Below are 12,092 nucleotides of genomic sequence, written 5' to 3' on the forward strand. Positions count from 1 at the left end.
AACTGGGAGGCACCTGAGAACCACTATTACAGAAACAGTTTTTTAAATTATGGTACGTTCATTCAATGGAATATATGTATTCATTTAAAAAAAAGTGTTATCCATACTTATTGACATAAGGTATTCTGCAACTTGCTTTTTCACTGAACACACTGTGGATAGCTGATAGAAATGTCTTATTGATTTTTATGTGGGTTGTTCTAACTTTTTGCCCCAACATCAATATATTTTTGCGATGATGAACATTCCCATGTATTTTCAGTGCTATTTTTGCAGGATACATTTCTTTAAGTAAAAGTATTAGGTTATACTCATGAACATTATTAGTTTTAAAATACGCTAACTGCCCTCCAGTCTCTCACCAATCTTGGATATTATTACTTTTTACCTTTCTCTTTCAGGTTGCGGGGGGGCACGGAGGGTTGGTTCTTTTTTTAACCCATATTTCTTTTTTTTTTAACCCATATTTCTTTTTTTTTTAACCCATATTTCTTTTTTTTAACCCATATTTCTTGAAATATTAATGCTTTTGTTCAACTGTTAACTGCTCATTGGTAATTTTTATTTTTTCTCAATTACACTACATATTCAGTTACTTTGTCCATTTTTTTTATTGTGTTTTTCTTGTTGACTGGAAGGATCTCTTCATACATTAGGAATATAATTCTATTACATATGTTGTAATTTTTTCCAGTTTGTCAGTAATCTTTATATCTATTTTTCTTTATAAAGTTTTGATATGGCAAAATCTGTCAATGTTTCCTTTACAGTTTCTACCCCTGGTATCCTGCTTCAAAAAAACAAAAAAAAGCCACTCCCTACTTAAAGACTATAAACATAATACCTATAATTTCATCTAGTATTTTTTGTCTTTACATTGGTACATGTTGTGAAGTAGAGACAATTTCATTTTCTCCTCATATATGAATATCTAACTGTCTCAAAACAAATTACTGAATAATCTTACCTTTTTCCCAATGACCTAACTGCCATAATAAGCTTACATCAAATTTTCATATAATAAAAAAAGTATGCTTCTAGACTCTCTATGATGATCTGTTGGTCCTATGTCCTTCAACAAAGTACTATTTTTCTTATACTTTAGTATCCAGTTTGAAAAAATAATCCCAAAATATGATGACTACAATCCTGTCCCATTCTCCAGAAATGGAGATACATCCACCACTCAAGTGCTAGAGTTACCCAACTACACAAGCCTTTCACAGACTTCATAAGCAAACAAACATGTCAAAACGCTACTACATTTCAGTACTTTCTGGCTGCATAAAGGCAGACTCTTATATGTACCTTAATACTTATTTGTGGAGAAGGAAGCTTTTAATGTCACTAACCAAATAATAGTTTTGCATTTTTGTCATCACTTGTGGTATCTTTCTCTGGTTTTGGTTTCAGGCTGATGGTGGCCTCACAGAATGAGTTCAGAAGTGTTCCTTCCTCTGCAATTTTCTGGAATAGTTTCAGAAGGATAGGTGTTAACTCTTTTCTAAATGTTTGGTAGAATTCACCTGTGAAGCCATCTGGTTATGGACTTTTGTATGTTGGGAGTTGTTAAATTACTGATTAAATTTCAGTACTGGTAATTGGTCTGCTCATATTTTCTATTTCTTCCTGGTTCAGTCTTGGGAGATTGTACCTTTCTAAGAATTTGTCCATTTCTTCTAGGTTGTCCATTTTATTGGTGTATAGTTGCTCATAGTAGTCTCTTATGATCCTTTGTACTTCTATGGTATTGGTTGTAACTTCTCCTTTTTCATTTCTGATTTTATTGATTTGGACCCACTCCCTTTTTTCCTTAATGAGTCTGGCTAAAGGTTTATCAACTTTGTTTATCTTCTCAAAGAACCAGCTTTTAGTTTCATTGACCTTTTCTACTGTTTTGTCTTTATTTCATTTATTTTTGCTCTGATCTTTATGTTTTTCACTCTACTAACTTCGAGTTTTGTTTATTCTTCTTTCTCTAGTTGCTTTAGGCATAAGGTTAGGTTGTTTATTTGAGATATTTCTTGTTTCCTGAGATAAGCTTGTATAGCTATAAACTTCCCTTGCTGGGTTTATTTTTTTAATCCAAACAAATGCTCTCTACCACATTTTTCCTTTCAGGTTCATGGATTTTTTTCATACATACAATGATCTCCATTACCTTCTTTTAGACTGGTAGTATCTGTTTAATAAGTATGCTCTCGTACTAACGTTAATTATGAATCTTGTACCCCCAAATCGCAGTGAAATTCACAATGGTTTACAAACGTATACAGTCAAAAATCACCGTTTCCACATCCCCCTCCTCCTCCTTCCAATGTGTACCTGCCCCACAACATGTTTCTTCCCACCAAGACAGTTTGATTTTATCTGGATACCTTTCTAACCCTTACTTTAAAAGTTCATCTTAAAATCTTTATCAGTTATGTGAGGCTGATAAACATTTTCTTTGTAGTCCTTACTATTTAGGTATCATAGACCAGAGTCCAGAAAAGCAAATCTTTATATTTAACTAGTTATTTAGTCAAAGGGTCACAGATTCTCTTTTCCCTTTCAGTGTCCATACATGCTTCAACACAAAAAGATGAAAATACAGTTTGTAATATAATTAGGCCTTAAGTTTAAAATATTTCAGGCTGCTATACCTTAAAGCTGCTATACTTTAGTGAGACTTGAGCTGAATTACTAAAGAAAAAGATTTTATTCCATATTCCAGGTGTTATTCTTAGATCACTACATTTGATACCTGTCAGCAAAAAGCAATGCAAAGCAAAACATTTACCTTCAGAAAAATAATTTTGATGTACCCACTAATGAAAGCTATAAAAATCCATATAAATGAATTTCAGCAACATGCAGAATACTATCCTATGAAAATCTATTATTCTGTGTGAAATATTACATAAATACAACTTCAGGGGTTGAAAGAGAATGTTATAATGTCATGTAAATGGGAACCATACAGTATATACCCTTTTGTGCCTGGCCTTTTTTTTGGGGTGGGGGGTTGCCTGGCTTTTTTCACTTACCACAGTGCTTTTGAGATTTATCAATGTTGTTGCACCTATCAGTAATTTACTCCTTTTTACTGCTGAGTATTCCATTATGTGGTGTACCACAATTTATTTACCCATTTAACAGCTGATGTGCATCTGGGCTGCTTCCAGTTTACAGCAATTGTAAATACAGGCTCCTTAAACATTCTCACATAGGTCTTTGTGCAGATACATACTTTCATTTCTCTTACATAAATACCCAGGAGTGGGATCCCTGGGTCATGTGATAAATGCAGGTATAACTTTATAAGAAAAATGCCACAATGTTTTCCAAAGCAGCTCACCGTTTTACAAACCAACCAGCAATGTGTCAGAGTTCAGCTGTTCCACATTTTCACATATACTTGATATCGTCAGTTTTTAAAATTTTAGTTATTCTAATAAATGTGTACTGATATTTCATTGTGGCCATAATTTGTAACTTCCTGATGACTAACCATGTTGAACAGCTCTTCGTGTGTGTCTTTTATTGAGAAATGTCTATTCAGATCCTTTGCCCATTTTTAAATTCGGTTGTCTTTTTATTATTGAGTTTTAAGACTTTAGATATCAATCCTTTATCAAGTACAGTAAGTCCCCTACATATGAATGAGTTCCATTCCGAGAGCGCGTTCGTAAATCCAATTTGTTTGTAAGTCCAGCAAAGTTAGCCTAGGTACCTAACTAACACAATAGGCTATATAGTACTGTACTGTAATAGGTTTTTAATACTTTTCACACAAATAATACATAAAAAACAAATAAACACAGAAAATAAAGAAAACATTTTTAATCTTACAGTACAGTACCTTGAAAAGTACACAGTACCAGCTACATCACCACTGCTTTTACATTGGCTTCTGGACATCCTGGGCTTGAAATAAAGATACTGTACTACTGTACTCTATACAGTACTGTACAGTAAAGTACACAAAGCACAACCACTTGTAGAGGATGCACGTACGTGACAATGTACACCAGACCTGTGAACTAACTCATGTGATTGGACATGCAAACACACGTTCGCACGTTTCAAAGTTTGCAACTTGAAGGTTCATATGTAAGGGACTTATTGTATATGATTTGTTAATATTTTCTCCCATTCTGTGAGTCGCCTTTTCACTGTCTTTTTTTAAATTTATTTATTTATTTATTTTTGGCTGCATTGGGTGTTCGCTGCTGCACGCGGGCTTTCTCTAGTTGCGGCGAGCAGGGGCTACTCTTGGTTGCGGTGCACAGGCTTCTCATTGCAGTGGCTTCTCTTATTACGGAGCACGGGCTTCAGTAGTTGTGGCACACGAGCTTCAGCAGTTGTGGCTCACAGGCTCTATAGCGCAGGCTCAGTAGTTGTGGCGCACGGGCTTAGGTGCTCCGCGGCATGTGGGATCTTCCCAGACCAGGGTGCAAACCCATGTCCCCCGCGTTGGCAGGCAGATTCTTAACCACTGCGCCACCAGGGAAGTCCCTCTTTCCACTGTCTTGATAGTATCCTTTGAAGCACAAAAGTTTTTAATTTTGATGATGCCCAATTTATTTATTTTTCTTTTCCTGCTTGTACTTTAGGTTTATATCTAAGAAACACTGGTCTAATCCACGGTCATGAAGATTTACGCCTATGTTTTTTTCTAAGTGTTTTACAATTTTACATTCTGAATTAATTTTGTATGTGGTGTGAAACAGAAGTCCAACTTCATTCTTTTGCATATGGCTATCCAGTTGTCTGAGCAATGTTCGTTGAAAAGATTATTTTTTCCCCTTTCACTTGTTTTGCAACCATATTCTCCCAGTCAGTGGTTTACCTGTTCATTTTCTTAGCAGTATCACCTGAAGAGAAAAAGTTTTGAATTTTGATAAAATCTAATCTATCTTTTAAAAAAAAAAAATGGTTTGTGCCATTTGCGTCCCATCTAAGAAATTCTTGCCTAACCAAAATCACAAATATTTTCTATGTCTTATTCTAGAACTATTACTAGTTTTAGCTCTCACATTTAGGTCTATGATCCATTTTAAGTTGATTTTTATATATACTGCAAAGTAAGGCTTGGGTACTGAATTACGTTGTCAACTTTGTTGAAAATCTACTGACTGCATATATATGGATCTATTTCTGTTCCACTTATCTGTATGTTTATTCTTTCATTTCATTATACTGCCTTGATCTTAAAATCCAATAGTGTTAGTCCTCCAACTTGGTTCTTACTTTCCAAAATTGTTTTGGCTATTCCAGACCCTTCACATTGCCTTATGAATTTTAGAATTAATGGTTACTTCATACAAAAAAGCCTGCTTAGGTTCTGAGAAGACATGGACTCCATAGATAAATTAATTTGGGGATTCCTGACATTTTAATACTGAATTATCTAATCTATCAACATTGAATATCTGGTTTTTTTTTTTAAAGGTCTTCTTTCATTTCTCTCAGTATATTAAATTGTTTTCAGTATACAGGGCTTACACACATTTTGTCAAATTTATCCCTAAATTTTTCATGCTTTTGCTTCTACTGTAAGTGGTACTATATTTGCTATAATGTCAATTTAAAATTGCTTACTGCTAATATATAGAAATAAACTGTTTTTTGTATGTTAATCTTCTAGCTTGCAACCTCACTGATAAGTTCTTGAGGCTTTTTCTGTAGAATCTTGAGGATTTTCTATACAGAAAAATACAGTGTCTGAATAATTTTAAATTGTTCCTTTTTAATCTATATGATTTTTCTTTATTTTACACCTTACTGCACTGTCTAAAACTTCCAGGACAACACTGAATGAAGTAGTGGGAGAAGACATAGTTGCCTTTTCCCAATCTTAGGGGAAAAGCATTTAGTCATACACAATTAAATACAAACTGAACTACAGGTTTTTTGTGGATTCTCTTTATCAGGGTATGAAAGTTTCCTCCAGTTCCTAGTTTGCTGAGAGATATTTGTAAACCAAGAATGGATATTGATTTTTTTCAAATGCTTTTTCTGCATCTACTAGGATGATATTATGGATTTTCTTTTTTAATATGTTAATATGCTAGATTACACTAATTGACTTTTGAACCTTAAACTAACTTTGCAATCCTGGTATAAACCCTACTTGGTCAAAATTTTTACCTAATGCTAGATATGATTTGCCAGAACTTTTAATATTATTCTCTGTACTTTTCTTCAATCTGAAAACTAGACTAAACTACACAGGTTTATCCGTTTAAAATAGTTTTCTTTAGCTTTATACTTTCATTTCATTTTACTTATTTCTACTATGGCTACTGATGTCTCTATTTACAAAATACAATGTAAAGGCAAACTTAGTATTATGAAAGCAGCAATGTTGCATAGCAAAAACAGTAACAGATTTTTAAAAGCATGTGTTCCAATTCTTGCTACCCTACTTCACAAAATTACACACCCCCACTTTGTACTAATAAGCATTCATTCTTTTGCCTCCCATCAAATAAGAAGGGGTCAAGTTTCTCCATCTTTTTAGTTCTTCTGCTGTATTATTAAGTAGGAAGGTGAAGCAAATTAAACAGCAACAAAATTTTCCTGCAATTTCAATAAGATGTGAGAAATTAAGAAAATTTTTTTAAAAGTTTGCAGTTCAGAATCTGGCACTATATTCCAAAATAAAATTAAGGCTGAAAAAATAATTTTATAAAGGAGAGAAAAACAGAAACCAAAAAAATTGATAAGTAAAATTCTGAGCCAAGATTTCAAAGTGTAGAAATGATAAAAGAAATTAAATCTAAAGTTAAAAAGATTTGACTATTTAGAAAAATAAAACTTTTCTAACAAAACATATGTAACCAAAATTGAAAGATAACACTAAAATCAACCCAACCTAAATGTATCGATATGTATGGTTTAGGAACAGATAAAAAAAATGGAGTGGGGAGGATTTTATAAACCAAAATCTTATTAACAATTATTTAAGATAAAAAGATTGCAACTATCTTAATAAGTTCTCTAATCAAATTTTAAATGATAAATATCTAACATCAAAATCCAAAAAAGAGTTTTTATAAAAGAACATCTGTAAAACTTAAATATAAGCCTGCTTTCATGGAGAAAATTCTCATATCTCAGGGGTAGGAGGGCTTTTCATATGTAATTGATTCTCACCTGCAGGTATTAAAACATAATAGCTAATTCATTTATAAAAGAAAAACAGAGGATAAATATAATATTATTGAAATTCAATGTGCATGTATGTATATGCTTATTTTAACATATTTATTTTAGTCATTTACTTTTTATTCCCTTGTCTGCAAAATATTTTAGATTCTCCTGATAAGCTCCCAAACTGACAAAGTTTCTTTCCCATTTCCTACTCATTTGATGTAGGTACTATTGATGAAATAACCAGAGTAGATAGAAAGAAAAAAAAGGGGGGGGGCTTGAATTATCTAAGTCAATATTTCATTATATATAGTCTGCCATTAACCTCCACAAAAAATTACTTACATCTGCTTAAAAAGTTGTCAATATTTTTGTTTTTTCTTAAGGCAGGAAAATCCAAATCATATACCAAAGCATCCAATCCATCCTAAACAAATAAACAAACAAACAAAGTTAGTTTTTTGGTTCACACTATGAACACTTTCCTTTTTTATGAGTAAAGAATAAAATATATGCTTTAACATTTAATTTGCCTTACTCTCATACATCTCGCATTCATTTAACATCTTCTACAAGGTTACATGAGTACTGGGAGAAGAGAAAATTTGTTTTTATTGCATACAGAGTTTTCACCTTCTAACTCTCCCAGGCAGAGGAGCAGCAAAATCACCGCAAATTGGCTACAAGTGACCTCAACTCGTGCCCTTTTCCCCCATATAAGGGAAGGAAATTTTACTTTTCACTTTCCCTTAACTACTGCATTTATTTATTTCACAGACACTCATAAAAAACAAATGGCCTATATTTTTGACTACAAATATTTTATAAGGTAGTATCAAATATTAGTTCCTAAAATGTGAAGTTTAGTATAAAATAAATTCTGCACTTGGATACATTTTTATGGTATGTTTTTTATAAATATATTGGGTTTTCACAACAGTTCTATTTCTTTCTTTGAAGCACTTTCTAAAGCAACTATTAGTAAAGGACAAACATGGGCTTTTACTTTTACAGGGATATTTAAATATTATCTAAGCAAGTGCAGGGCTATGTGAAGGTGTACCAATCAGTGTTGAAATGGGAATGCATCTATTCAGATTATACCTTGTCATGTGGTAGGAGCAGAGGAAACATTCAGATAATCCCAAGTAATCTTCATTTTATTTAACTGGGGAAATTTAGTTTGCTACAATAGAGCCCAAGAATAAAAACAGAAGCAGCAAAGGAAAACACACCTTCTGGAGACCATGTACAGTCATGTTCATAAGAGGTTGAAGGAGAAATCAAAGCCAGGGGATATATACTTTGTATTAAGCCAAAGGTGTGCATAACTCAGCTATTTTAGAATACTTAAAATATTTCCCTAGGAAACCAAAAAGCCCAGTCAAATCTTAATAGGTTTTAAAATATATCATTGCTTAGGCTGGAAACTGACCATGGAGAAGACGACTAGTAATACCAATGTTGTTGACTGCTTGAAGAGATCAACCCACCCTATCACTGGCTTTTCAGAATTCAGAGGTTTGTACAGATCTGAAGAAAAAGTTCCTCCACTAGAGAAAGTTCATCTATCCTTGAGATACATTTCTTAGAGTCTTATAAACCATTTGAATATTTCTGTTAATTATTTTTACAAAAAAGAGACAAGAACCTTTACTTGGTCTATTCTAAACTGAAAACCAATTAATAAATATATGAACTCACTATTTTCTAGGAAAAGGTAAATTAAATATATATATACACACCCATTTGACTAGGTTTTAAGTTCTTTGAGGCAGAAACCACAGTTAAATCTCATTTTCTCCCACAGCACCTAGCAAAATGTCCTGAACCAGTGTGCATAAAATATACATTAAACCAATGATTTTTATGCTCCACAGCAAAGGCATTATATTTATTACTCAAGAAATAATACTTTCTTAGATTAGATACTAAGTTTCACTGCATCGTGTCACTCCAAAAAATTATACAGATTATAGAGTAGTACAAATAATTTTAGCTACACAATTTTAGGCCGAATTTTGATAAAGTCATCTGGGAAATGCAAGTAGGCATAATGCAATAAAATCAACATATTATTATATCTTATAATAACTATTATTTTAAGAGCTCTTAGTACATATCTACTTCCAAAGACACTTCCCAGTTTTAAAAGGTTCAGGACACCTAAATTTGTAACAGCTTATATTGTTTTCTAGTATCAAATAAAACATTAAAAAGTGAGGGAAATGTGTATTAAATTTTACTTACAACACGCTCTCTTCAGTAAATATACTGAAAACAACTGCCTCCAATTTTATTCCAAATAAGTTTTTAAATTACTAAATGTTAGACAGAAAAGAACCTCAAAAAATAACGTGTTTAACCACCTCATTTCACAGCTAAGGTAAATAACAATCAGAAATATTAACTGACTTGTCCAATGCCACACAGCTAGTTAGTAAGCTGTGTTATAATCAAAATATGAACTCTTAGTCTAGTAGCTACAGAAATAACATGACCATGATAAAAACATGATTTTAAAATCCTGAATCTCTTTAAAATGAAGTTAAGAATTGAGAATAAACATGTATATTTAAATCCAAGATGTACTGTTCAAAAATTAATAGAAAATCACAAGTCATTCTTCTAATTAAAACTAGAAAGTACACTGGTTAGGACTCAAACCTAGTGTTCTGGCTGAAAATACTACGTTTTCCCTAATACACCACTATTACCTCTTTTGCATGACCTTCCCTAAACTACCTATTAAATCTAACAGTTCTCCTTGTATTAGAGTTATTTTTTACTTTAATCTTCACAGCTAATTTCAGATGCTGTGAGTAAGCTAAGCCCCAAAACTGAGCAACACGTTTTACTCACAGCATGGCAGGCACTGTTGGCTCTCCTACCTCAACAATTATTTCCCCCTTCTACCTTCCTCATTCAACTTTGATTTCGTTCGGGCTACCCACCCTCCTCCATGAGACTACGAGCATCCAAGAAGGGAGAAACCTTCCCCAACTCCAGGAGGTCACTTCTGATTAGTCTAATCTAAGCTAAACATGGAGGCCTATTACTCTTGCCAGTGTTCAGCTTAAGTACAGGAACATGGTAATAATCTGACATATGTAACATGTGGAAAAAACCTACAGAAAGGTTTCTGGGGGAAGTTTCTTCTCTCTTGAAAGAGATACACGTCAGACATAGTCTCTCCTTTCATGAGAAACTGTTATATCTGTATGTGACACCTTAAACAACAGTAGCCACCTTGGGGCCTCAAGGGAGGTTGGCAGGAGAAAAAGCCAAACACAATGAGGACAACAGAAACAAAAGATGGAAGGAACCTGGGTCTCTGATGATGTTTGTTGAATCACTGAATTAATCTACTCTGGAACCTATTCTTCCCATGCTTTCTCGAGATAATACTTTTCCCTTATGGCTTAACTCAGTTTACATTGGATCTTCTATCTCTTGTGACTAAAAGCATCCTGAAATACACAGTAAGAGTTCATTAAATGCCAATGAATCGATGTAGGAGCTATAGGACTTATTGCACTGAGAGGATCATCCATTCAAATAGTGAGACCAGGGGCAAGACGGGGCTGACAAAGTGTCACTCTTTGGTAAATGTTGTTTGTATAACTGCACAGCACTACAGGAGAAGATTCATATTGATTGATTCATATTAATAATTAAGTGAATTCCAGATGGGTCAAAAGAATTCAACCATGAAAAAATAAAGCATTTTAAAGAAAAAAAATAAACATAGTATATTTACATATTACTGTTGGAAGGACAAGTCACATAACCTTCCCGAGCCTCAGTTTTCTCTTTTGTAAAATGGGGATAACTAACTACAACTCAGAAAGGATTTGTGAGAGTTAAATGAGTGAAGTGTATGAAGTGTTTGACCATTAAACAGTCCCACTTCCCACTCTTTCCTTTATTTCTCTAGCTGACATTTGAAAGTTCTACAAGTTTGTCTCACTACTGATAGAAATGACACAAACAGAAAACAGATATTTTAATCATGTGGTGATAAAACCTTAAGAGTAAATCTCAGGTCACAATGTTAAACTGTTCCCAATGTAGTAATCCCATATATAACTAAAATTTTTTTGTTTTTTACATAAGGTATCTGACTTTTGCTTGACCAAGAATTCAATCATGCATTTGTTAATGGAAAACTAGCTGCCTCCGCTAATTGTGTATGGTCACTGGGTGCCTGGACCTATCACCATACACTTTAATTTTACAGACGTAGGAGACGGTATATGGCTTTTCAGTATCACTCATAAGCAAAAATTATATGCCTTTTATCAGAGAAATAAAATGGGGAAGAAGGTATTCTTCTAGCATAATCTAAGGCGTATACCAACAGAGGCTAAGGGGAGTCAAAACACTGGGGTTGGGGAGAGGGATGCAGGCTTCCACTTTTAATGAAGTAGAGAAGCTACACAAGGTAAGAAATGTCCATATCCAACCACAAAGTGGGCCAAGGAATCCTGACTTCTATTCAACACTCTGAAGTTCTCTAAAATAATGGAGAATAAGACTTCCCACTTCCTAAAGTCCATATTCTAGTATGAGAATTCAGGACCTTAATAGAAATTAACATTCTTCCAAGTGCAAAAACAATTCACAAGGAATGGGAGCCAAAGCATGTAGTCCCACTGCTCCTTCACTCAATTTTAAGATTTATGCAGGAAGGAAAGCTACCCTCTACTTTCACATGTCCATCATATAGCTTAATCATCAGTATTAAGAACTACAGAGGAGAAAACATGTAGGAGAGGAGTCAATCAATGTCAAAGAGTTACAATAATTAAATTCTTTGCTACTTATATTTGAAAAATGATAGTGGGCCAGTTATAGCAGTGTATTTTGAAAGAAGCTAGTCACACTAGAGAAGTATTTTCACATAAACACACAAAGGCAGGCATAATTAACGACAAGTATAACATTTTACA

General features: G+C 33.5%; 1 protein-coding gene across 3 annotated transcripts in view; it reads right to left on the minus strand.

The window, feature by feature from the left end:
- The window catches only part of ROCK1 (Rho associated coiled-coil containing protein kinase 1), a 138,840-nt gene that overhangs the window by 96,748 nt on the left and 30,000 nt on the right, over positions 1-12,092 (minus strand). For all 3 annotated transcript variants that reach the window (XR_009497207.1, XM_059894051.1, XM_059894052.1), the window contains one exon: positions 7,486-7,567. Coding sequence is in view for 1 of the 3 variants with exons in the window: in XM_059894051.1 (XP_059750034.1) it covers positions 7,486-7,567 (82 nt within the window). In the remaining 2 variants the exon portion in view is untranslated. The remainder of the gene's footprint in view (positions 1-7,485; positions 7,568-12,092) is intronic.

The sequence above is a fragment of the Balaenoptera ricei genome, chromosome 14 (assembly GCF_028023285.1).
Source record: "Balaenoptera ricei isolate mBalRic1 chromosome 14, mBalRic1.hap2, whole genome shotgun sequence".
In the NCBI taxonomy this organism is placed as follows: domain Eukaryota; kingdom Metazoa; phylum Chordata; class Mammalia; order Artiodactyla; family Balaenopteridae; genus Balaenoptera; species Balaenoptera ricei.